General features: G+C 47.8%; 1 protein-coding gene across 1 annotated transcript in view; it reads left to right on the top strand.

The window, feature by feature from the left end:
• CSMD1 (CUB and Sushi multiple domains 1) overlaps positions 1-25,233 on the top strand; it is a 1,485,257-nt gene extending 1,460,024 nt beyond the window's left edge. Inside the window, exons 60-70 of the mRNA XM_036898253.2 lie at positions 1,736-1,909; positions 1,992-2,165; positions 3,409-3,482; positions 6,350-6,461; positions 8,109-8,288; positions 9,550-9,594; positions 11,789-11,950; positions 12,971-13,083; positions 13,704-13,791; positions 18,835-18,967; positions 22,106-25,233. Coding sequence (XP_036754148.2) covers positions 1,736-1,909; positions 1,992-2,165; positions 3,409-3,482; positions 6,350-6,461; positions 8,109-8,288; positions 9,550-9,594; positions 11,789-11,950; positions 12,971-13,083; positions 13,704-13,791; positions 18,835-18,967; positions 22,106-22,265 — 1,415 coding nt within the window. The 3' untranslated portion in view covers positions 22,266-25,233. The remainder of the gene's footprint in view (positions 1-1,735; positions 1,910-1,991; positions 2,166-3,408; positions 3,483-6,349; positions 6,462-8,108; positions 8,289-9,549; positions 9,595-11,788; positions 11,951-12,970; positions 13,084-13,703; positions 13,792-18,834; positions 18,968-22,105) is intronic.
• Positions 25,234-25,573: the final 340 nt, after the last annotated feature.

Raw genomic sequence — 25,573 nt, 5'->3', positions numbered from 1 at the left:
TAGGGAGCGAATCCCCAAACAATGGCAGAGGATGTTAGTACTATGACACGAAGGATTCCGAGGCTGGGAATGAAGAAGCCACCAAATAGGGACATGGCATGAAAAGGCAGTTGGGCTTTCCAGGAGGCAGGGCGGGCTGAAGTAGTCTAGGCACCTTGAACAAAGCGGGGCTAGGTCCAAGTGTCGAGGGTGCAGGCCAGTGGGGGGCAGTGGGGGGCAGGATTGGCACCACTGGGGCCTCCCCACTAGCACCAGCAGGTGCGTGCAGGCCCCCATCAGCTGGACCAGAGGGGAGGGGATGGTGGCTCAAGCCTGTCAGTGGTCAGACATGAACACGCATGGTGCCCCAGTGTCTCAGACCAGGACCAGACAAGGTTCCGTGGGAGTGGAGCACCCGACTCCGGGAAGCCTGCTGAGGGAGGTGCTGTCCTCAGAGGGTTGCTGTGTGGACAGGCTCGCCGTGGGGCCCACACAGCACCTGGCGCTCACCCAGGTTCCCTTCCCTTCTGACAACGTGGCCTCTGATGCCCCGTGTCCCTGTCAGGGGGAGGACCCCACCCGCCGCCGTCTGTCACTCCTGCCCCCCAAGTGCCCAGTCCTGTGCCTGCTGCCTGGCAGCCACAAAGCCAGGGCCTGAGGATGCTTGCCCTCGCACTGGCCTTGTTCTCAGCCAGCAGGCATCTGATGGCGGCTGCCGTGGCGTGGTCTGGCCTCTGGGACATCATTCATGCGTCTGTGGGCCTCTATTCCTCTTCTCATCCCCACTATGTTAGTAATGAGCGTCACGGCCTGCCGGGCCCTTCCAGACAAGCCCTCTCTCCCTCAGGCTGTGCCCCTGCTAGTCACAGGCCGGCCAGCGCACCTCCTACCTGGAGTCTCTTCCCTGGACATCCCCTCCCTCGGAGCGTGTCCCCCAGTCATCACTTAACAGGTTCCCAAGGACAGCAGGTGACATGATGACCAGATGGGTAGAAGGCAGAATGGCAAGAGAAGGGCCATTTCCAGCTGGTGGGCATGCGTGTGCGAATCAGTTCGTGACCCTGCGTCTCTGTCGCTCGCGAAAGCCTGAGTGTGAGCACACACGAGCCACTGCCCGGCACACGGGGCGGCAGCCTCCCCTCGCCCCACTGCCTTGGCCAGAGCCCTCCGCGGGGGACAGCGGGGGGCAAGGACCTTCGGGAGGACGCTTCCAGAGCACCTCCGGCCGTGTGCAGAAGGCCCCTCGGCAGCAGAGGTGGGGGTGCGGGGCGGCCCCCGTGCCGGGCGGCGTGAGGACCGTGTTCTTCCCCAGGGCCCTGTGCACGCAGCGCGCCTCAGACCCCGGGCTCATGAACACCAGCACGTGGCATTTACATCATCTTCTCTCCCATCCAGGAATTAGGTTTTTTTTAATTTTTCAGCAAAGGGGTCAGCAGTCTGTCTTTTAGAAATTCTATCTTTCAATCAAAAACTACAAGTAGCAGAAGTTCTTACCCACCATATATATAAACTCAGAAGTGCGCAGGCGCCCCAGGGGACAGCGCCCCACTCGAGTTTGTCCCTAGTGACCCTCCCGGGGGCCCTCCTGACCGCAAACCAGGGCAGAGGACCTGCTGTCCTCTCGGCCCTGTGCCCTGTGGGTGTCGCGGGCCTGCCCCCTCCAAGCGGGGCGTGTTGCGCCTTTGCTTGACCCGAATGAATGAAAACCTCCAGGAAAGCCTCCCTGTTCCGACCCGCCGCCCCATGTCACCCGCAGCCGTGGCCTGCAGCCCGCCGCCGCCGGTGCCGCACGGGAGCGCCCAGGGCGCCGACGTCCACTGGGGGGCCAGCGTTGCCTACAGCTGCGCCCGCGGCTACCAGCCGTCGCACACCGCCGTCCTGTCCTGCGAGGGTCGCGGGGAGTGGCGTGGGGAGCCGCCGCGGTGCCTGCGTGAGTCAGGGGCGGGGGCCTGCAGGAGGGAGGCCCGGGGAGCCCGGGAGCCCGCGGGCCGCTCACCCTGTCGTCTCCGCAGCGGTGTTCTGCGGGGACCCAGGCACCCCCGCAGATGGGCGGCTGAGCGGCCGGAGCTTCACCTACGGATCCGAGGTCCTCTTCCAGTGCCAGGCCCCCTTCGTGCTCGTGGGGTCGCCGCGGAGGGTGTGCCAGGCCGACGGCACGTGGAGCGGCGTCCAGCCTGCCTGCATCGGTAGGGATCGTGGCCCCCGGGGGGTGGGGACCTGGGGGGGGTACCGGGCAGGTGGGCCCTGGGTGGGGGAACTAGGCAGTGGGCCCTGGTGGTGGGAGAACCAGGCAGGTGGGCCCTAAGCAGGGGGAAGCTGGTGGGGGGGACCGGGCGGCTCTGCGGGCCTGTCCCAGTGACCTTAGCAGGTAAGGAGGAGACCCGCAAGGCAGGGTGACCTCTATGACTGAAACCCCACGGTTTTAGATGAAATCTGTCTGGTGGAACAGATCTGGTAGAACTTATATTTGCTGGGAGTCACAGTCTCAGGGGCATAGAAACCAGACGGTTATTTCTACCTCAGAGCAGCTTTCTTCACCCCTCACGGCTGCAGGCTCGTTTGGTGCTGGGTAAATTTTGTTCACCCCACCTTCCTGAGCAGAAGAGTGGATATTCTGCATATTTATGGAAAACAATGATTTATGCTCTTGGATGATTTCTTACTAAAAATAAACACTTTTAGAAGTAATTTCTTGGAAGCACCACTTTTTCCAATGATTGGAATGTTTATTGCCATTTCATTTATACTTTGGCTATATGGAGCCATCCCCAACCCCCCCCCACCCCCACACACAAAACATCTTCTCCCCCCCGACCCCGTAGGTTAGTTTCTCTTGAGAACAAAACTTTTTAGCAAGTGATCTGTTTTTTTCTCTTTCTGGCACCTGGAGCACAGCAGCTAATAAGCCCACAGTCTCGCAGTTGCTCAAGTCTTACCTTTTTGGGAAAAACACTGCTTTCGATCTACCATATGCTTTAATTTTGAAGCAGTAAATATATTTCTCATTTCGAAGTCTTGAGGAAAATTAATTCAGGAAATGTGGATGACAAAGAAGCTGGCCATTCACTGAATCCTTAAAAACTAAGGGATCATAGTACTCATGGAAGTAGTATATTATTAACCAACCAATATAATTTGTCAGTAGAAAAAAATTTAACCAGAGGATGGAAAAGAACATGCTTCTTCTGATACAGAAAATAATCTACAGAGTAACTTAGAGCCTGATAAAGCACTAAAGATTAATACCTAAAGGAGTCTGAAAGAAGATGAATATAGCAATTTACTAATTTTTACCTTTCATGCAAAATGTACACATTTGTCAAAACACAATTTTCTCAATTTTCTAACACCTTTTAGAAAAATGTTAGAATTCCTATACTAACCATAACTGGTGCTGGTTTTTTTTTTTCTTTTAATTGTGAATTTCAGATCCTACTCATAACACCTGCCCAGACCCGGGTACTCCACACTTTGGAATACAAAACAGCTCCAGAGGATATGAGGTATTCAATTTCCATTTTACTATCTATTTCTGTAAGTATAAAATGTAACTGATACTTGAACACATGTGTATATTTTTATGTATCATATCTGATTCATGTTGTATTTGCCCAAATGAAAATAACTCAGAGAGGGTTTCTGCATGATATCTTAAGGTCAGAATGGGGGTAACTGTATATATCTTAATTCATACAACAGCAATTGCTGTATTAATTTCAGTTTGGACGCATGCATAATAGTTTATTTTTTTGTCTGAAGAACTGACATGATAATTCTCAAATTGGAGTGACTTACCACTGAGAGATAAATATAAAAAGAGCTTGTTTAGTGACCTTATATAGTGGATGCATAGCATTCAATTCTGGAGACTAAACAGAAGAAGAAATGTATTCATGACCTGTAGTCTAAGCTTACTTTGTGATCTATTTCCATATGATCTCTTTTACCTATATCAGTTTTAGCATACTCAGTATCACTTTTGAGCATTCGTTTGACTTTTTCAATAAAAAATCCATTAGCACTTCAGGTAATATTAGAGGAATACCTAAAAATGGAAGGTAATAAAGCTTGAAATAAAGTGTGTCAATCATCTTAAGTATTCAAGTGACTTCAGGGCTCTCTGATTAGATGGATTTGAGTTAAATATATAGATTATATTTGAGTTAGGGATCCTATTAGTTTAGAATAGAAGTTTTTTTCTTCATCCACTTCTCTCTCCTGAAAACTAAAATAATTGCATGTGAGTGGCTCCGACACACACTGGCTACTTCCTGTCGGCATTCCTGTAGTCTGCAAAGGAAATTCTCACAGGTACCTGCAGGTTAAATCTGGCACATGTATATGAGGTGCCAAATGTGGTCATAAGCCTCAGGTGCATGCTTTCAGGCATACGGATGTGGGATGCCGAATACACAGGGACACTGGGAAATACTGTGGGGGCACAGCTCTCACTAATTCACTATGAAAAACCGAACCCTGATTTCAGCAGTCCTGCTTTGCCCAAACAGCCTACACTGAGTCAACATTTATGGTGATTGTACTCAGCAGCGTATCCTGTGGTCTATCTTAAGAAGCTAATAGGCTTGGATAAATCCTTCACTCTCCTTCTGACACAATAAGTTTACGCTAGCATAAAAAACATATCATACCCAAAAGCACTATTTACCAGTGATTTGAATACACAGATGCTCTCTTGTGAAGAGCTAGCCGACACCATCAAAGGAGTTTCCCAAAAATGTTTTTTTCTCCTTCATCAGGATACATCTGGATTTTGAGTGTAGCAGATCTGCCTTTCACACATTTCCTTTAGCACCATATGCTGCAACATTACTCACCCGTCGACCACTTCAGTGTGAGGGCATCCCTGGGTCACACTACATCACTCATGCAGTCGGCGTGACTAGCTCCCATTTTCCAGCCATCCATGCTCCACAGATTCACAGACTCCTGGTTAGTTCACAGTCATCAGTCTGGAGTGGCCTGGTATATCCTGCTGAAGATATTTTACGAAGGGCACTATTATTTTCTTCCAGCCAGTACGTGGTAAAGGCTCCGGACGGTTATCTTCCTGCCGGGGAAAAATGCTAGTGTGTTGGCTAGGAGGTCTGCCTGGGTACCAGCACGCATACCAAAAGTTAGATGGAGGCCATCCTGGGAAAGAGGTGATGGGTGAATGAACCCTTCCCATCTTTGAATCTCAAATTAGTGATTCCCTTGAAGGTTACATAAATTTGGATGATTTTTTTCACAGATTCCTACCCCTACTTTCAGGTGCCAGTGCCAAGCAGCAACTGTTTTTTCCTGACACTTTCACCACTATTTAGTGTAGCATCTCTGCCACATGTTTACTCATATTCTCCCCCAAATCCTAAGATAGGAGATAGCACTGAGCCTGATGAGGAAACACACCTAGAGGGATTCATGCCTGGTTTAGATCCTCAGAGCAAGTACAAAGATGGACTCTCACTGTACGTTTACTCGGCTTCGTGATTGAAGCCTTAGGCTCCAGCTTGGTCCCTGAGCACCTACCATGTGCACAAAGCGGCTTCCCAGGCCCTGCTGCCGCTCTGAGCGCTGGCTCTGCCCCCCGTGCCCATGCCCTGGTCTCATGCTCCATGTAAGGTCAGGCTCCCTTCAGCATGTGACCACAGCTCACTCTCCCAAAGCAGGTGGACTGGCCACTGGGCAGCTCCCCTGCACGGCGCTTCCAGTCAGCTAGGAAAACAGGCCATACACAAGCATTTCTGGTACATGGTCGTCAGTGACACAGGGGCATCTTATGCTGGGATGATGGGGCAGAGTGGCACATGACCCATCCCTGGAAGGCCTGCAGAGAGTGTACAGAAGAGTGAAATAGGCAAGTGTTGAGGACTAAGTGCAGTCAGCTTGGTGGAGGTCCCGGGGGAGGCATTCCAGGCATCTGCGCAGCAGTAAAGGGTCCGTGCATGTGAAGGTTCAGGACAGACTGAGTTCTGAAGGTCCCATGATAGAGTGAGAGCTGGCCAGCTCCCAGAAGTGTTAACAAAAGTAATTTGCTAGCAATAGGAGTCGCTTAAAATAGGAGTTGCAGGAAAACATGGAAAAGGGAAAACCTAATCGCTACAAACTAAAGAGAAGCAAGGCTGAAATGAGAGAAAGCACACTTACGCACCCCAGACAGACCACCTCACAGCCCTGTCTGGGACCTTGCATGATGCACACTGTGTGCAGCACCTTAACACAGTCAGAGTGAGTCACTGACACCACCGGGGCCTGGTATGGAGTGAAACCATCCGGCATGCCGCACCCTGGACCGCGCTTTCCAGCACGACTTGCACAGATTGCTGTCTTCTGTTTTGCCTCTGAAGCTAGTGCTGCATTTGCTCTCTAGGTCGGAAGCACAGTTTTCTTCAGGTGTCGGAAAGGTTACCACGTGCAAGGTTCTACAACTCGGACTTGCCTCGCCAATTTGACATGGAGTGGAATACAGACTGAGTGTATACGTAAGTGTGGTTTCTTCACCGTCGGCAGCGACCTGTTTATTCTCAAACATCTGGGAAGTGTTTACCTTCAAGAGAAGTAATGAGGAATTGCCTTATTGTTGCTTGTTTTTAATTCCCTAAATGAATATTTCTCAAAAGTCGGATGCCCTACACCCAGTGGCATCTACACCACCAGGGAGTTTGGTGTTTGGTAGGAATGTGAACCACCAAACCCACACCTGACCTACTGGGTCACTCGGGGGGCTGGACCAAGTGGGGGTGATGAGGAGAGCGCAGCCTGTGGTACAGCAGGCCTCCCAGCAGCACTGGGCCCACTGAGGTCTGAGGAAGCGCCCTAAGTCAAAGCTGAGTGAGTGGCATCACCGGAGACATTCGCGGAGAGAGACGCCCCCTGTGCACCGACATCCTCCTAGAGTCTGCATCATGTCGTTAAAGGGGCTGACATGACCTGTGATGTGTAGGAGCATTCATAGAAAAGCTTAAAACATTATTGAACTCTGTATGAATTGATCATTCAAATAGTTACTTAGGATCAAATATTATTTTGTGACTTAATCATGAGTTTAGAAGAGGTGTTGTAGGAGTGATTAATAAGTCAGTTTTTCAGCCTCTGTCTAGTGAAATATAGTATCTTAATTACTCTTACTGTGTTAAACATAAAACATAAAAACATTAGGATGTTACAAAAAAATATTTTAGTAGTATGTAAGATGGGATTTTTTTGTGTATTTTACCAGTATTATAAGATGTATGTGTATTTCAAACTATCATCTCTAATACTCATTGCATATGAGGACATTGCACATACATGTGTAAACATGTATGCATATGTATGCATTCATGGTGTAAATATTCTGTGGAGCTTGCTAATCTCAAGTCTTTACTACATTGAAAATTTGCTGAAGAGCAGAATACCACAATGCTTGAACACTTGGCAGTCATGATTTTAATATTGTAAATTTGTACAATCATCTGCCAAGTCCGTTACTTGAGACATAAATGTGAACTTTATAAACAGTGGGAAGTTATTTGAGATTTAAACATTACCATCTTATTTATGCTAAATCGCATTTTTAAGGAAATCATATTTTAATTATTTCCATTAAGTTTTAAAATGCACATTGAATTTTTGCCAAAATTATTTATTCATTTAACTGAACAGCAAATTTGCTAGTTGCCATCGGATAAAAATCAAGACATATTTCTAAATAGGTGTCAATATGTACATATTTACTTTGTAGGACTGGTCTTTTAAGGAAATTTAGCACACCACTTATTTTAATAGTGTATCCAAGGCAATCTGTTTATTTCAAAGCTACGATTTCTATTCTAAATTTCTATGCATAATTAGTCACACTCACATATATGGAGAGAAGGAGAGACACACAGAGACAGATTAGGTAGAGAGGGGCCAGGGAGGAGGAGAAAGGGGGTGTGGAGGGAGGACCAGAGGGCTAGCACATGATCTTCGTCATGTTGAAAGTTGCAGACACTGGAATAGTGGTGATATTTAAAGCTACTGCGCTCAAAATTATTATCACAGCCATTTCCAAATGTCTGCTTTACTTCTCTATTTTCTTAGACGATACACTAGCCCTGTAGCGCACAAAGTCTCCGTGTGCCCTAATGGAATACATGCTTTTTCAGCACACGCCTGCAGACAGCCAGAAACGCCAGCCCACGCGGACGTGAGAGCCATCGACCTCCCTGCCTTCGGTTACACCTTGGTGTACACCTGCCACCCGGGCTTCTTCCTGGCAGGCGGATCTGAGCACAGGACGTGTAAAGCGGATATGAAATGGACGGGGAAATCACCTGTCTGTAAAAGTGAGTCACTGGGGGGACGAGAGCACATTCCCACAGGGCCCAGGGAGGGGCGGCTGCTGTCAGGCTGGTTCCCGGGTTCACGGTCTCCTGGGGAACAGCCTGGTAGGAGATGTCAGCCTCCCCCACCAAACAGACCTCAAGTGCATGAGCTCTGCGTGTGCGTGCCCAAGCGTGTGATACAGTGGAGGCACAGGCCAGGTAGAGACGTGGATTTTGCATCACGCTCATCACACTGTAAATCAAAGGGAAAAGCTGTTTGATTAAGAAAAGCATTATGAGGTAAAGGACTATAATATACTTAGAAACCATATTTTTTCAAAATGAAAATGGGCAAATATCATCATTGAGCATTGGTGAATAGATAAATTCTCTGTTTTCTTAAGACCACAAGCTGTTTGGTGGTAGAATATAAATTTAGGAGTTTTTGACAATGGTTCTACTCTTAAAAATTGAAGGCTAATTAACTTAGAAATGGTGTATTAATTACTCACAAGTGTGTGTATTTACATATGAAAGTAATAACTCTGGGACAGATTTGATGATAGCTCACCTTTCTGGTTCCCCACCAAGCACAGATTATATGTGCATTGATTCCTAAGTAGCATAATGGAAATTATAGGTGTGATCGAAGCCGTGACTTCCGTCTTCATTTGCTGGAGCCTGGTGACAGTTCTCAAGTTAGGAGTTCTCCAGACCCTCATGTTTACCTAGCCCTTCTCTTTCAGAAATACAAGGATGCAAACTTTACAAAAATGGAGATATGTAGTATGAAACAAAACTATAAAAACTAACAGATTATGAGTTAAATCTAATGTGGTAGACCAAATTAAACACTCTGCAAGGAAAATAATTAGGTGTTATTCAGTATTACCTTGCAAGCTCATTGATTTGTGTAGGAATTTGGAAAATTAAGAGAGTTCATGAAATCTTGGTTATTTCGTAATTAGTTGGGGGCAGCCTATCCCAAACAGTCAGAAAATGGATGTACACCACCCTTATTTGTAAGGCTCTCTGTTGTAGCACTAAATGGAAATACATGTTAGATCTGCACTGATTTTCACCAATAAACTCAGTTTTCCCATAAACACAAAGGATATTCTGCTAAATATATGGGTTTAAAATGGATCTGTATAAGATATTAATTTTTTATTGTATATTCAAGAAATCTGAAGAAAGGAAAATTGCTTCAATTTGACATTTTTTTCAAACTTACTCAAAAATAAATGTTTTTGAAAATGATAATTTGTTTTTTTACTTGTAGGTAAAGGAGTGAGAGAAGTTAATGAAACAGTTACTAAAACCCCAGGTTTGTATAACAGAACAGTCGTAGATCTAAATCAAACGAAGTGATCTGTCCCCTTCTCGGAACAGTGAAGCAAATTTTAGCCTGAAAATTTCTGGTCCCCATCGTCCATGAGCCAAGGTGATGTTTCAGTCACTCAGCACCGAGCCGGTTCAGACCCCCAGCCCCGCCATCGGCAGCTGTTCAGGAAACACCGCTCCCAAGGAAAGCGGGCGTGTTCCCACACGGCTCCGCGAACGGTGCCTCCGTATTTTGTGGGCAGAAACGGGCACAAACATTGGTGATAGGCCGTGATATGACGGAGAGCCTTATAGAGAGGGTTGTGGGTCCTGCTGGGAGGCGGCGGCGGGCGGGCAGGGCCGCGTGCGGGTCGCGCCGAGCGCTCAGCCCCGCACCTCGCCGCGCGGCGCCCACTGGTCGGAAGCCCGGTCCCGGCTCCGCATCGGCCATCGTGGTGTGCCCGTGTGACAAATTCAGAGAATATTTAACGCCGTGTGTCCCCAAATGAAAATTTAAACCAAAATTTTTTTTTATTTACATGAGTAGAAAGCCTCTGTAAAGATGAAAGACCCTTTTCCTAGTGTCCTGAGGTTGTAACTCTGGTGTCTTGGACAGAACGGTCTCCTCTAGAATCAAATGGGCACGTGTCCGTGTAGCGCCCTTGTGGAGTCAGATGCGTTCCCCGTGAACTCCTGGAACGGCAGAAGTGGTCCAGCAGGACTAGAGGGCTGTTGCCCGTGTAGACTGTCCGGTGCGAGAGCTGCTTTTTAAACTTTCTGGACAACTGTACCTGGATGTTATTTTACAAATCAGATTCAGAAATCAAACCATCTATCCACGCAAGGTTGTCTCCGATGGAAGGAAAAACAGCCCTTTGTGGCTGTTGGTTCTGTTTTGTTGGCTTAGTCTTTCTTTAAGGGGCTGAAAGAGCCGCACGCTTTCCCCGAAAGTGCCGCCGCTGTAACCAGCTCGCCGCTTCCCATCCCCGGGAGGGGCGTGTTTGTCACGTGGCGTCCGTCAGGGCCTCTTTCCGTCCCCCGGAGGGACGTGCTCGTCACGTGGTCTCCATCAGCCCTCTCCCATCCCCAGCAGGGGTGTGCTCATCTCGTGGCCCCTGTCAGCGCCTCTTCCCGTTCCCGGAGGGACGTGCTAGTCAAGAAGGCAGGCGCGGGCACTGCGGCATTTGGTGGTGGGTGCGCTGCATGCTGCCATCGGTAGGTCGGATGGGAAGGACCCCGACAGGCCGCCCTACTGCAGGACTGACGGCCCTGTGTGGATGCAAACGCGCCATTGCCCGGACGCCGGCAGAAGCTACCGTCGTCCCGTTATTCTGCTGCTCGTCAGTGAGTGGCCCAGAGGGGCCAATCAGTAGCTTCTGCTGGGCGAACACGTGCTAACTTAGAAAAGTCTTGGTAGTATCTTAAAAGCTATGAATCTTAGTAAAGGGAAATAGCTATTTCAGGCTTGCTGATTAAAACCACGCCTCTGTAGTGCTGCGGGTGGGCATGTTTGATCTCCATTATCACTAAGCAAATGTGTTAGCAGCCTGTGTTGGCAGAGCAGTTTTTAATTGTTTAAATAATTATTATCAAGATGTTGGGTGTACTCAAAGCCACAGAAGTGGTTGCACTGTTCATTAGTCCCCAGCAGAAGGATAGGCTTCGTAGGGTTTAGCCTGCGAGGGATAAGGAAGTAGCTGCTTGGCCTGGCCGGGAAGCATGAACACAGGCATCTTGTGTTTGTGTCCTCAGCATTGGTTGCTAAGAATGGATTTGCTAAAAAAGATATTTAGGGATAAATGCCTCTCTATTTCTACCTAGCAGGTCGAACATTGTGTTTTGACCAATTCTGTTTGTAGTGGATCCCGTCTAATTAAACAGGTTAGGCACATCATGAGGCCAGAAGCAAAGAGAAAACCGGTGGAGTCACTCATGTACATTTACACCAATCATAGTGTGAGATTTTCTATTAATATTATGAAAAGACATGGTTTTATACACATATATGAGCAGAAATGAGGAACACAAGTTTGAACTTTTTCACAAGCAGTGGAAACGAGAGACTATCTCAATAATTTTTGCAAGTATTCCTGTCCCAAATGAACTTAAATGATTTTATATGCTTTCTGTGCTTTAAAATACCCGAGGCTACTTCCTCTGTGTATGCTGACATTCTTCTGGTTTTTCCCATCCCACAGTTCCTTCCGATGTATTTTTCATCAACTCCGTGTGGAAAGGATATTACGAATATCTAGGGAAAAGACAGGCTGCAACTCTGACTGTGGACTGGTTCAACACAACAAGCACTAGGGTGAACGCGACGCTCGTCGATGCCTCTCGGGTGGAGCTGAAATTGACAGGTAGGCCCCGGGGGGTTCTCTACCCACGCCGTGTGAGCAGAGGGGACCCGGTCCTGCCGAGGAGGAGGGGACGCACGTCTGTGAAGTGCTCATGAGTGTACACTGGCCTTGCACAACCTCCGTGTCATGGGAGGCTCTCAGTAACCAGGCTGAGTCAAGCATGATTTTCTCATTTTTAAAGATTACAAAACCAGCTGTGAAAAGGGAATTAATTTGCTCAAGGTTTTGCATGTGACCTATCCAGTCAAAGCTGTAAGATTTTGCCCCATTGCGCATGTCCCCACCATCACCCCTTCGGTATCCTGTTTCCAACTCACGTGCCCCTCGTGAGTCAGTAAAATGACAACAGCCCTGATTTATCTGTCAGACACTTTTTTAAGTTTTTTACATACGTTTTTCATTCTTACATTAATCCTTCTTTTGATAAGAGAGGTTGAGAGAAACCTGGGAACTGCAGAGGCCTCTCAGGGGGCAAGGCAGAGGGAGAGTTGGAATCCAGAGCCCACACGCGCAGCCAGAGGGACGCAGCATCTCCTTCTTGGCTGAATCTCATGCGCAGGGGCTCACCGGCGGCTTACTGCCATTCAGTACCTCCCGCATCCTTGTTCGCCCACGTCCTCCCACACAGCGGGGAACACACGCCATGGGTGCCCCCGCTGCCACGGGTGCAGTTCGTGTTCCTAGGTTAACCCGGTGTGGGGTACAGTGTGGGCTCCTGTCCTCACAAGGATGCAAAACAGGCATAAAACATGCTGGATTTTAAACATTAACATAATTGAATGCCTCTCACCTTTGTTCTCTTTATCCTTTAGCCAGTAGATTGTCATTCAAGGTGGGCAAGGACTTTAGTAGGAAATCATTTTAAGGAAACAAGTACAGAGGCTAAAATGTGAAAATAAAAACAGCGGTTTCTGTTGGGGTCTCTGCACCGTGTGCCAAATCAGACGGCCCACGGCTTGAGCTGCTACTCGTTTGTGAGTCCCCACATCTGACCTGGTAGTGGCTCTGACCTTTTTGTAGGTGTTTATAAGAAGGAAGAGGCCCACGTACTTCTGAAAGCTTTTCAGACTAAAGGTTCGGTGGACATTTTTGTCAGCAAGTTTGAAAACGACAACTGGGGACTGGACGGCTATGTAAGTATTTTGCGTGTGGGCGTCCAGAGCCCAGGGTCCCTGGCCTCATGGTCTGCACGGAGCAGCACGTGTCAGACGGTTCCAAGAGGGCCGCGTGTGTCTGCCCCGTGCAAGCTCAGCTGCCCCTCTTCCCAGAAGCCCGGCCACTTCTCCCCTTCATGTCATGGTGTGAAAAACCTAGTCTCAGAACTGGGAAAATAGTTGGCCAAGAGCAAATGGGCCTGAGGTGCCCTGATGTCTCCCTTGGCTGAGTAAACATTTGCTCGGTTCTAATTCAGTGTCTGACGTGAGTACACAGCCTCGCAGGAGGTCCGCCGGCCAAGCCTGTGTCACAGTGCGCCTTACCCAGTGTAGGTTAATTCAGACATGGGTCCCCCTTACAAAGGATAGTCAACCTATGAATAGGCTGTAAAATTTACTAGCATCCTCAAGACCCGGTGAGACAGTGTGAATTTATATGTTCATTAAGTTTATAGTTATTCTCTAATGGCTGACCATCAATGTGTCAGTGAAAAGGAAGGACAAAAATAAAGCATTCAACCCAGAGCCCCTGCGAGACGTCCCCACCCTGTGTGACATGCACCGACCTCTGCATGGTTTCCCTCCTTCTCACAAACCAGGTCTCATCAGGACTTGAAAGAGGGGGATTCACTTTTCAAGGTGATGTACACGGAAAAGACTTTGGAAAATTCAAGCTGGAGCGGCAAGGTAAATTGCACTTTTGTTATTTTTAACCAAATATTAATTTGGCTACTGGATGATTGTGCTGAAAAGTAATGAAAAGGCCATGACACCAAAAGAAATATAAAAATATCAGGAGAAACTAACATTTTTTATGACTAAATGAAAAAGGAAAAAAAGCAGTTTTGACTTGTAGAACTTACAAGGGCAAAGCTAGAAAAAAATGCCATAAATATGCCAGATACAGAATTAGATCCTCACCACAGAAAGAGATATGAAAAATAAGGGGGGAAAGAGATGAAACTCAATGAAGAAATTAAGCAAACTGCATTTCCCAAAGACAGTGGAGAGCAACAGGAATGGCCAGCAAATGATGAAAGACCTTCTGCTTCCAAAAAACGCATTTTATGGTAACAGAGAGAGATGACTTTTAATTACTAGAGTGTCAAAGTGTTAAAGGGATTATTCTGCAGAAATGGTAGAGATGGGCACAGGGGAGTCCGTTTTGGGGGACGTATGAGTGGTTGTGCACAGCCTGGTGAAAGTCTCAGCTGATAGTTCTTTCTAGAAGTTTCATTCAGACTAGTGTGAAAATTGTTGTTTGCCTATTTAGGGCTGACCAAGGTGGGGCTATTTTTAATAGTTGAGATTACAAAAACCTGTGAACCCCACATATCTACCATAGAGGAATTGCTTATATAAATCATCATATGCAATGTGTTACATTAAACAGAAAACCCCGCATGGTATATATTCCCTTAAAGGGAGGAGAGCCACATGAAGACGTGGAAATCTCTCCTCCGCGGGTATATGAGAAAAAAAGCTCACTGCAGAGCCAGAGCCAGGCAGAGGCTCCTTCCTCCGCTGTCTTTTCTGCTCCTTGACGTTTACCTTGGTTGTTAGAGGAGGAAATCTGTGGACCCCAGTCACTGGATGAGCCTCGCAGCTCCTGCACTTGCTGGCTCTGAAATCCAGAATGACTTCACAGTATCCTCGAGCCTGTTTCTTCATCCGAAACCTCAGCAGAGAAGTCGGGTCCAGGTTGCCGTGAGAGTTAAGAAGCAATATGAGCATTTTGTGTGTGTGCTCAAGCCCTTCACACAGAGGCACCACTGTTGTTGCTCACACAGATGAGAAAATGCATTTTGTGATGGGATTAGTACCATATTTGTCCTGCATAGTATAAACCACGTTACACTTGTGGACTACTACTAACAGATTAACTTTATGGAGAGGAATACTGCCGCAAAGCCTTACACACCATAGCCACCCCTCAGAGGAACATGGACGTACAATTTTGCTACGGTTGTTACTGATAAACTCATTTCACAAGACTTGTTATCAAGATATTGAAGGATTCCAAAGGAAATGTATACCAGTCTGTATGTTCTCATACTTAAAAAAGTACTTGACTATTCAGTACTTGAAAAAAAGGATAATTAATTGCAAAATACTCAGTCTACCATTCCAAACTCAGTATTTTGAAGGACAGGAGCTTTAAATTATGTCAGCAATGGCTGAAACAATGCTATAAATTGGGTTATATTATTTTAAGGGAATGAAACAGAATAAATGCATTAGGCCAGCACTCATAATGGACAGTTTTCTCACGCTCTATCCGATCCCTGCAGTTATTTGTCCTTCTTTTTCCCATGCCACATACTCTAGTAATTTCATTTAAGGACACCCCAGCGAGCTGTACAACATACTCTGTAGAGTCTAAGTTTACCCATCCAGTGAGCCTGACCTGGTCTACCTATTGCAAATTTCCTGTGCATTGCACCATTTCTTTTTAATCTAACAAAACAACATTTTGCTATAACAAGTAATCTTTATTCTGAGCTTATTGTCAGGAAAAACAATTTGCCTCACAAAATAATTTGAATCACAAGCAAGCCTCCCAGTCAACTAATTACCAAAGTATATTTAAGTAATGCGTCAGCAACAACTATTCACTTAAGAGTTATGGCTAAACCCTATTTTTATGGAAAAAAAGGAAGCAACCTCTAATTGTCCCCAGTCAGTAGATAAACTGGAGGAAAAAAAAGTGATTATCATTAAATAGATACTAAAACAAGTTAGTGTGAAAGACAACTCTACTGCAAAAACTTGTATAAAATACTGAACAATAAATTGACTTCCCCACTAAAATTGAATGACCCCCGACCCCAGGCCACACACAAACAGAATGGGAGAAGATAGGTGCAAATCATGTATTTGACCCAGGACTGTCATATGTAAATGACTCTCATGGCTCAATAATACAAAGGCAAACAACCTAGCTAAAAAATCAGCAAAGGATTTAAATAGATATTTCTCCAAATACATACAAATGATCGATAAGCACATGAGATGCTCAACATCAGTAGTCATGGGGGATGCATGTCAAGCCACAATGAGGCACCACTTCGCATGCATAGGATGGCCGCCGTTGTGGAGACGGTGGTAGCAAAGGTGTGGAGGAACCAAATGGCCATGCTGTGTGGTGCAAAACGGCTCAGCTGCTGTGGGAACCGCCAGTGCAGATAAACGGTAATAGTAACATTTGATGGCACTTCATCAGATGGTAAACCACAGACTTACCATGAGATCCCCCAGTCCCACTCCTATACATACAGCCAACAGACTGAAAGCACACTCACACAAAAATGTGCACCCAAATGCTTACAGCGGCATTATTCCTAACGCCCATATGTGGAAATTCAAATGTCCATCAGCTAATGAAGGGATGAACCAAACATGGTAAAGCCATACAATGGAATATTATCTTGGAATCATCATGCTAAGTAAGAGAAGCCAGTCACACACACACAAAACACATATTGTATGATTCCATTTAATTGTCCAGAATGGGCAAATCTATAGACAGAATGTAGATGAGTGGATGCCTGATGGGGGGTCTAGAGTAGCAGAGGATGAGCAATGAGTGCTAAGGGGCTTGGGGTTCCTTCGGTGAGGCAGCCATGTCCTAAAGCAGATCGTGGTGATGATACTAAATATGCTAAATGTGAATATACTAGAAAAAAGCTTGAACTGTATGTATTAAAACATGGGAGAATAACAGAAATTAACTAGGAGCTCCAGACCCCGTAGTCATTCCAGAGAGAGTTTGATGTATAACTCCCAGAGACCCTCTTTCCTGGCACTCTGTGCTGCACTGGGAGTCTCTCATGCCATGTAGATTTCCCAGGATTTTATGGTTGGAAGTCTGATACGTAGTATGGTCAAAGTGGTCTTGTGACAGAAAAATAACTTCGGTTAATGTAAGTAAAATACAAAGTTATTAGAATGAGTCAACGAGGTTCACAGAATCATTGAAACCTGGAGAGAGAGAGATGGTGACATAGTGGAAACCCGTGGGTGCAGAAGGACTGCATTTTTTCCATTTTACACGTATATACTGAGCAGGAACTGTGTTCCAGTTCTCTGGGAGCCCTGCAAATTCTAGGACAAACCTGTCCCAGCATGACAAAGCTTCTGTGCTAGTAAACACAGGTCCACGGGCTCTTAGCTACTTGCGTGGCGCTGTTCTCAGCAGCTGAGATGTCCTGACAGTTAGCTCCCAACACAGATCTATGGCGTTCGTGCCACCTGGCAGTGTACTGGGGCTGGCCTTGCTGATGGTGCCACCACCCCTGACTGCTGGGTGGGACCACCACGCCGCTGCACCTGGACTCTACCCACTGTGGCTGGACACACCAAGGGACACTGGGTGCTGTACCCAAGGCCAGCCACAGCCACAGGGATGAGCCTGGGCTGTGGCAGGACGCTCGCGTCACTGGCTCCAAAGCCCATGCCCAGGGGAGTGTCCAGGTGGCTGAGCCCCACTCACATACCCGTCCCCTGAGCGCTGAGCTATTTAGGGACCTAGGACCTGCACTGTCCCCTGCACGTCGGGTGGTGACTGAGTCTGGAAATGAAACTCCAGTCTGGTTCACATGTGCCGAGAGGGAAGGATCTGAAACAGACACGGCTGGCTTACAAAGGGCCAACCTCAGAGAGAACGTGTGTTCCTGCAGAAAATAACATAAGCCTGTATCTACTGAAGCACACCATGAACAGTATTGTTTTAAAGTTTGCATGTGAAAACTCAAGAAGTTTTATTTCAAAACCTATTTAAATATTTGGTAGTTTATCCACATTAGTGGTTTGTAAAAAAAAAAAAAATGAAATAAGACTTCTATTTCTATCTAATATTCCATAAATTATGGAAATATGCTTCTAAAACCAGGTCAGCTTTTTTTGAACAATTCTGCTATTTTCAGATGCCCCCACTCGTAATTCATTACACGCGTGCATTGAGTGAGCCCGTATGATTAAGCCAAATACATTTCAAAATCATATTTTATAAATAAACTTGTAGAGAACAAACCTCATAATATTGGGCGATAATCACTTAATATCTTCTGATTTGAATTTTCAGCGATTGCATCTCTCTCAGTGCCATACACGTATTTGCCACTCTGTGCGTATGGGCTGCAGTCAGTGATTCGACTGCCTCCGTGGAGATGTTTACATCCGCCTCCCTTCTAGTGGACACAGATCATGTCTTATCTCTGCTTTGTGTCTCCGTGGGAACTTGAATCCCTTGTGACATTGAGCTGCCTTCTTACTCTGGGTTATTTTCTAAACAATGTAATGAATTTTGGCATCTACTTAAAAGTGCATTGCACGAGCATATTCACACGTGGGGAGCACAGTGCTGTGTCTGTGGAGACCAGGAACGCTTGTGTCATTCCCATGACTTAGGTGTTACCACGTGTGTGCGTCCCCCTCGCTGCATGTAGACGCTTCCCGTCAGTGTCTACGCAGACATCTCTAATGAAAAGCCTAAGCACCTTTCCTGCATCCGAAGTATGAGACTCCACCACCGTGTTGTGTGTTCCTAAGAAATAATCGGTTTTGTGAAGCTTGGTCGCCAAGGTCATAGTAAAGTCGTCACAGAGGGCGGCCAGTCGTTCTCGGGTGGCCACTGTTTCTGCCTCCCGCGCAGGCAACGTCCTCCGGGAAGACGCGCCGCGCCCCCCCGGGGCACCGTCACTGCCCGCGGCTCTCGCTTCTGTCTTCCAGGTCCCCTGGGCTCCGGCCGGGACGCCTCCCATCCGCACCACGGCACGAGCAGCGGCTCGGTGGCGGCCGCCATTCTGGTTCCGTTCTTCGCCCTAATTTTATCAGGGTTTGCCTTTTACCTCTACAAACACAGGTACCGTTGCCGCACGCGTGTGAAGGCGTCGTGGCGGTGAAGGCCCGGCCTGACGCGCGTGCGCCCCCCACGCCCCTGCGCGGACACCGACGCCCGTGCACACCCGCACGTTTGGCTCCGGGTTCCTTGTCTGCAGTACTTCTGCAGGGGGGCAACTCCGAGTGATGGCCTTTAGGAGAACGAGCACGTGCCGTGAGCAGCAGCACGCCGTGCTTCCCAGTCAGCTGAGGGGCGCGAGAAGGGTCCCGTCCCTGCTGTGAAGCTCGGGCCGGTGCCGGCAGCACCGGGGCGGCGTTCCCACTTTCCATGGCCTCTGTCGCCTCCGCCTCTGTGGGTCTGATTCGTAAACTTCGTTTATTCTTTCCTCAACAAATGCAGATTGAACCCTTACTAGGTACTGAGCAGTATTACAGGCTCCCTCTCTTGAAAAAGCATTCTGAGTATCTATTCATTTGTAAATATGAACTTCCTTGGAGTTCATGTGGATGCCAAAAAACAACAAAAAAAGGCAACAATTTGGTGACAGTGATAAGTCCATATGCATTTTGTCCCTACCTAGATAACATATTGCCTGAAGGAGTTTGGCATATGTCAAACAGCTGTAAAATAGCAGTATTCCCTACAAATAGTAGCAAAAAATGTTGATCCCCTGACAAAAGATTAGGGTTTGTTAAATGTGTCCAATATTTTTTTATATAATACAGATATTACTACTTAATCCTGGTTTTTAAAAGAACTGTTATAAGGATGTTGTTAATGACTCATAGGATAGCTTTAACTACATGCTTTCTTATACCTTTTAAAAATAAAACAGTAAAAATGTTACTTCAAAATCATTGCACTAGCTGCTCCTATGTATGTCTTCCCATTGATAATGTTCTTACATTAAAAATGTAACTCACAGAAAGGAATCTCAGATGGCATTTACAAAATTAAAGATTGGCACATCTATATCAATTAATTTTATTACTTCTTATTGTGGAAGAAAATATCCTCTGCACACAAGTCTGGTGAGCCTTATCCCCAGATGTGTGCGTGGGACTGGTCAGAAACTGGGTAACCGTAGAAACACACCCACCACCTCATCCTGTCGCATGCCATTCTCAGACGTGCACCTCTTCTTGCAGGAGCATAAATGAAAAATGTACCTGCTTTCACAGGTTTTTCTAGGAAATGTAATATCCTTACAAAGACACAGAAGGAATTTATAATTCCTACATATTCATTTTTCCATTTTTTTGGCATCCATGTTAGCCCCAAGGAAGGGTCGCAGGCACAGCTCTTCCTCCCACCCTCTGACGCGGTGCCTAGCAGGAGGGAGGTGTCTGGCCCCGGGGGTGCCCTCTGCCCACCCGCTCGAGTTGGCCGCATGCCTGCACGTGGCGTGTCCCACCGGGATGCACGTCCACCCCGCACACTTACATACATTCACACATAAACTAAACACTACTGATGAAGGCTTTGCTGTGAGGCACTGTGGCATGGAGCCAGCTGTGGCCTTGAAACTAGAAATGTCCCTGTAAATGTTCAGTATCTGGTGCCCTGGCAAAGGCAGCGCAGGGGAGTAGATCACAGACAAGGAAACCAGGTAGGCGGGAGGGGGGTCCCGCTCACTGTGTGTGTGGACTGGCTTCCTCCTCTTCACGCCGCTCTAGTGGACGGGCAGAGCGTCCCTGCACATCCATCCACGGGGCCGTGCCATCCAGAGGTGAAGGAAGGCCGTCTGGCCTTGGGCCCCCATGAGCTCCTGAGCCGCTGTGACACCTGCCGGGTCTTGCCGTTCTCTGCCCCAGCGCCACATGAGGAACGTGGGCTCTCTCTAGAAGCAGGGAACCCATGCCTGGTTGCCCAGGCACTTCATAAATCTTTTGAGTCCTTGCCACCTGCCCAGGGGAGGCACCAAGCCATTCGCTTTCTCTCTGCTGACTCCCTACCCGCTACTGGTAAAAAAAAAAACTCCTTAATGGGTCAGTTCTGTATCTCTCCAGTTAAAACCTTGTTTCCGCTCATTTCTGATTCCTCTCAATACTCGGATGGCTGGGGCCATTGTCTCACCCAGAGCCGGGGTTCCTGGCTCCACATCCGTGTGAGTCCCCGGGCCCTTCCTTCACAGTGCGGGGCCGTGACTCGGGACCGGAGCGTCAGTGAGGTCTTGGCCAGCCCTGACCAGGTTACCATCTGGCGGATTATTTACTACTTTCTGCTGCTGGACTGTTTTCCCATTCAATGTCAAGGCTCCCAGCCCCTGGGCAGCTGTTAACTGCTTTCCTGCCGACAGAAACCTTGTTCTCTAAGACACACAGGTTTTGGTTCTCTTATTCTTAATGAACATAATGCAACTTAAAAAATGTCCTAAATCGCTACAACAGAAGCTTTTCTACATCCAGTGTGAAGCAGTGCCTCTGCTGGTGTGGTCATGCGCATTAAAGCTCAGTTCTTACCACCTGGCATATTTTCCTTGAGTAATTTCTTTTGAAAAAAAAGAAAAGAATGGGGGCAGATTATCTAACTTTAGGACTTTTATATCTAAAAATCCTTTCATTCTCTAGACTCCTTTAACTCTTGGATCATGTATAAAGGAGTTCTTTGAGTAGAAAATGTAGCCAGTAGTTTAATAATGCAGGCAGTGTCTTCTCTCTAACTTAACTCCCTGGAGACAAAACTTTATTACAAAACAGCTGACATTTACTGACTGCTCCTCATGCATGGACAGAAGCTGATATTTTAGTTTAATGTAAGCAGTCCCGAGGGCTGACGTCTTGATTATACATTCTTTACAGAGAGGGTTAAAGTCAGTGTCGGCGTATTCAAGGTCCCATGACCTGTGAGTGGCGGGTGGATGTCCGGACCAAATGAGTGTGACTCCAGCATTCGTGACCTTCCCGTTTTCCTAAGAGTATTAGAAGGGATCAGGTCGTCCTTTGCTTTTGAAAATTGCTTCCATCTTATAAACCCACTTCATAACCCCAACCGCCAGTTAGTGTCCTCCAGGGAAGTGTGAAGGGGCGCCCACCCTTCCCGGGCGTCCTCACCGTGCTAGGGCCCCGGTGATGGAGAAGTCGTTTTGCGACAGTCGCAACTCCCACACCTCCTTCCTGGAAACCGAGGTCCTAACAGTTCGCTCCCTTTTCCTTTTAGAACAAGACCCAAAGTCCAATACAATGGCTACGCTGGGCATGAAAACAGCAATGGACAAGCTTCCTTCGAAAACCCCATGTACGACACAAACTTAAAGCCCACAGAGGCCAAGGCCGTGCGCTTTGACACCACCCTGAACACGGTGTGCACGGTGGTATAGCCCGCGGCGCCCGCGGGCGGACTCATAGCCATACCTCCGGCGGACACCGGGGTCTTCTCTGGTGCCGTGCGCTGCCCCCACCCCGGCTCGGCCGCAGCGACCTTCCCCACCCGGCGCCCAAGCAGCGGGGCTCTCCCCAAGGGCCGCGTCCTCTGCGGGCCGGACTACAAGGGACCCGGCTCCGAAAGTGATTCTAGGCGCCTGGCTGCGCCTGCTGGGAGTCAAGGCGCGCTGAGAAGGCTGCCGACGCGCCGCGCTGCAGCCCCAGCCTCTCCCGCCCCCGTGTGGCTGGGGTGCCTCTCAGTGCGATCCTCCGGGCACGCGGGTACCTCTGGGCGCCGTGACAGGTGGTACCATCACAGTATGCTGTTCTGCTTTGTTTTTAACCCCCACGGGCACCAACACTCTGAGAAAGAGCCCTCTCGGAGAAGACACCTCTCGGGCAGGCGCACACCCCTCGGACGCTCCCGTCTGCCCTCCCGAGGCCTGGCAAGCTTTGAGGACTCACAGCTCATCGCCGTGTCCATCCAGGGGCATCTGCAAATGCCCCAGTCAGCTGTTCTATTGCAGAATTTTTGATGCACAATTTTTTGCACTAGTATGTTATGAATGACTGAGTAAGATTCTGATAAAAACGAAACTACACAGGGTTTATACGCACTGTCCATTGTGAACAGGCATCTTCCCCCGTTGTCAAGCGACGCGGTCCACCCTGAGGTTGCGGGCGCGTTAGAGAAAGGAAGAAAATCCCCAGACACGGCACAGGTTTTAAAAGGAAATCGCTATTGAAGAGATATATTTTATTATTGCTTCTGTTAGCTACATATATGTGTTGCATTCACTGAAGATGTCCAACAAGGGAAAACGAGGCCTTTTCATTTCCCCCCAGGTTTCTTCCTTTGAAGTGTCACCACCCCATCACTGTCAGTGTCACTCAACTCAACAGCAGGAGGCTTGCAGCAGTCTCTCTCTGCCGTGTAAAAATGTGAATAGTAATTTATTTTAGCTAGCTCGTGAACTTGTGGGTCGTAGCTCCCATCAGGCTTCCCTCGGCGTTGTGAGGTTTTTTTCTTTTGCTCTGGGATTGCATTGGAAGACAGCATACCACAGGCGCACCTTGGACTCAGTGGGAATTGTTCAGGGTAAAATACCAAGTGTTTCTTTGGAGGCAAGGAAAAATTCCCACACTCTTCTCTCCTGATGACCTGTTTCATCTACCAGTTTGTCTTTCATTTCATGCTTTCCAATTGCAGATGCAAAGGAAGTTTCAGTGGTATTTCAAGTTAAAAAATCATTATAGGTAAAGTACGAATTGCAGTATAGATAAAATAGGTGTGACCCCCAATGTGGATAAAATCAAACTATGAAGTAGAAGATGTTTATGTAACCAACTCAAAGCGAAGATCATGTTTATTTTCATTTATAGCTGTTTATAAAAATATTTTGAAAAGACATCGCTTATTTTATTATTTGGGCCGCAAGTGCATATCCCACATGCTGAGAATCTCTCCTCACGTTCCACATCAGCATCAGTAGAGACGTCAGAGTGTTTGAGTCGCCCTGTTGTCGTGAACGTGCTCACGCCCAGCTTTAGGACCCACTCATCCGTCTGTCTGTCTGTTGCATGTCTCGGTGCAGGACTTCAAAGGGAAAACCGCCCGTCAGGATACTAGGTCGCCCTTCGTGAGTCCCGCGTGCGGCTCGGACGTGTGGAGGCCCCTTCCCCTGGGTGGGGTGCCCGCTCTTCCGTTGCCCGTTGGAAGGGGCACATGCCCTTCAGAGGGCACGACTGGCCCCTCCCGGTTCCTTCTTTGCCTTCTGAATTCCACAGTATTAGGCTGAATTCTCCGCACACCTTTCTGTGGCGAACCTGACAGTGTGACTGGAGGTTTGCTCTACAGCCTGGAGGCCTTACACTGATTCTTCTCCTTAGAACAGATGAGGTCGGCCCGAGCCAGGCTCGGAACACACGGCCCGAGTGCGAGCAGCGAGGAGGCGTGAGGGTCGTGGTGCAGGAGAACAGGGTTACTGTATATATGTGTGTGTGTGAGCCACTCCAACTGGGTGCGCTAGCCGACCCCAGAGCCCGAGTTAATGTCCCCTCCCACACCCCTGGCCGGCCAGCTGGCCAAGGGCGCCAGGGAATCCTGAAGTGGGGGCGCGCGTGCCTGCCCGGAGCCACACGTCTCGTCGGATGCTGTTCTCCGCGTGCAGATGCAAGCCGCCCTTTCGTTGCCAGGTCGGAGCGTGTTCCTTAAAGCAGACAACACGCCGTGGAATTCTGGCGGGAGCCATGCGTGCCGCCCTCCCCCCAAGGGCCGGGGCGCCCGGGCCGGCCTCCACCAGTGGGCCCCGCGCCGCCGAGACGACGTCCGAGCCGCCAGCGCCCAAGCGGGAAGGACCCCACGCTGACGCGGGCCGTGTGCTTCCGAGCTGTTTCAAACCGCTGCTTGTCTGACACATCTTGCCTTCCTTCAGGCTAGCTGCAATAATTTTTTTCTTCTGTAAAATATTTTGTAAACAACAACAAAAAAGCTATATAAAAAAGGGGAAAAAGAACGCTGGCATCATGATCAGGAAACCATCTCCTCGCCCCTGCCCGCCTTGCCATCCCACCACATGCTGCTGACATGAAGTAGGTGCAAATGAACCTTTTTGTACAGAGATATATTTTTTATGGAGAATTTGTAAAATTATTAAATATGCTGTAATTTTTTGATTAATGTAAGTAAATTGTTAAAAAAAATAAATGTTTTTACAATACAAAACTGTAATTTTCCCAATAATGTACAATGTACCATCTCTAGCTGATTTTCAGTTCCAATCCTATTACACATGTATTAATATTAAAGTGGCCTGTTAAAATGAGCAGTATCTTTTTTGTCAAAAAAATTGTAAAGAGAGTGTAATATAGTCTGTGCAATGCCACCTATCTTTAAAGCAAATCAGAGTTCTAATTAAATATTTAATTTTAGATCTCTCTTTCTCGGCGTGAATTCATTTTAGCCTTCCTATGTGTATGTGCGTCTGTGGCAGGGGGGAGAAGGGCGTGTCGGTCGCGAGCGTGACCACATTTAGAGCGAGGCCGTGTGCTCCCCATGCATCACCACCACCGGCAGGTTAATAAACCACACACTTGTGGCCAGTCGTGAGAATGCCACCGGCGAAGCTGACTTTCTGCATCGTTTGCCTTAAAGTCAATGGGAGCTTTCGGTTCCCTCCAAACCAAAATCCAGCCTGTATTTTTGTGATTAAGATAAAACGCTGGGAGGTCTTTCTGTAAACGTTCACAAAATGGAAAAATGGCG

Source organism: Manis pentadactyla, chromosome 7 (assembly GCF_030020395.1).
Source record: "Manis pentadactyla isolate mManPen7 chromosome 7, mManPen7.hap1, whole genome shotgun sequence".
NCBI lineage: Eukaryota > Metazoa > Chordata > Mammalia > Pholidota > Manidae > Manis > Manis pentadactyla.
This window is presented reverse-complemented; position numbering and strand designations above follow the sequence as displayed.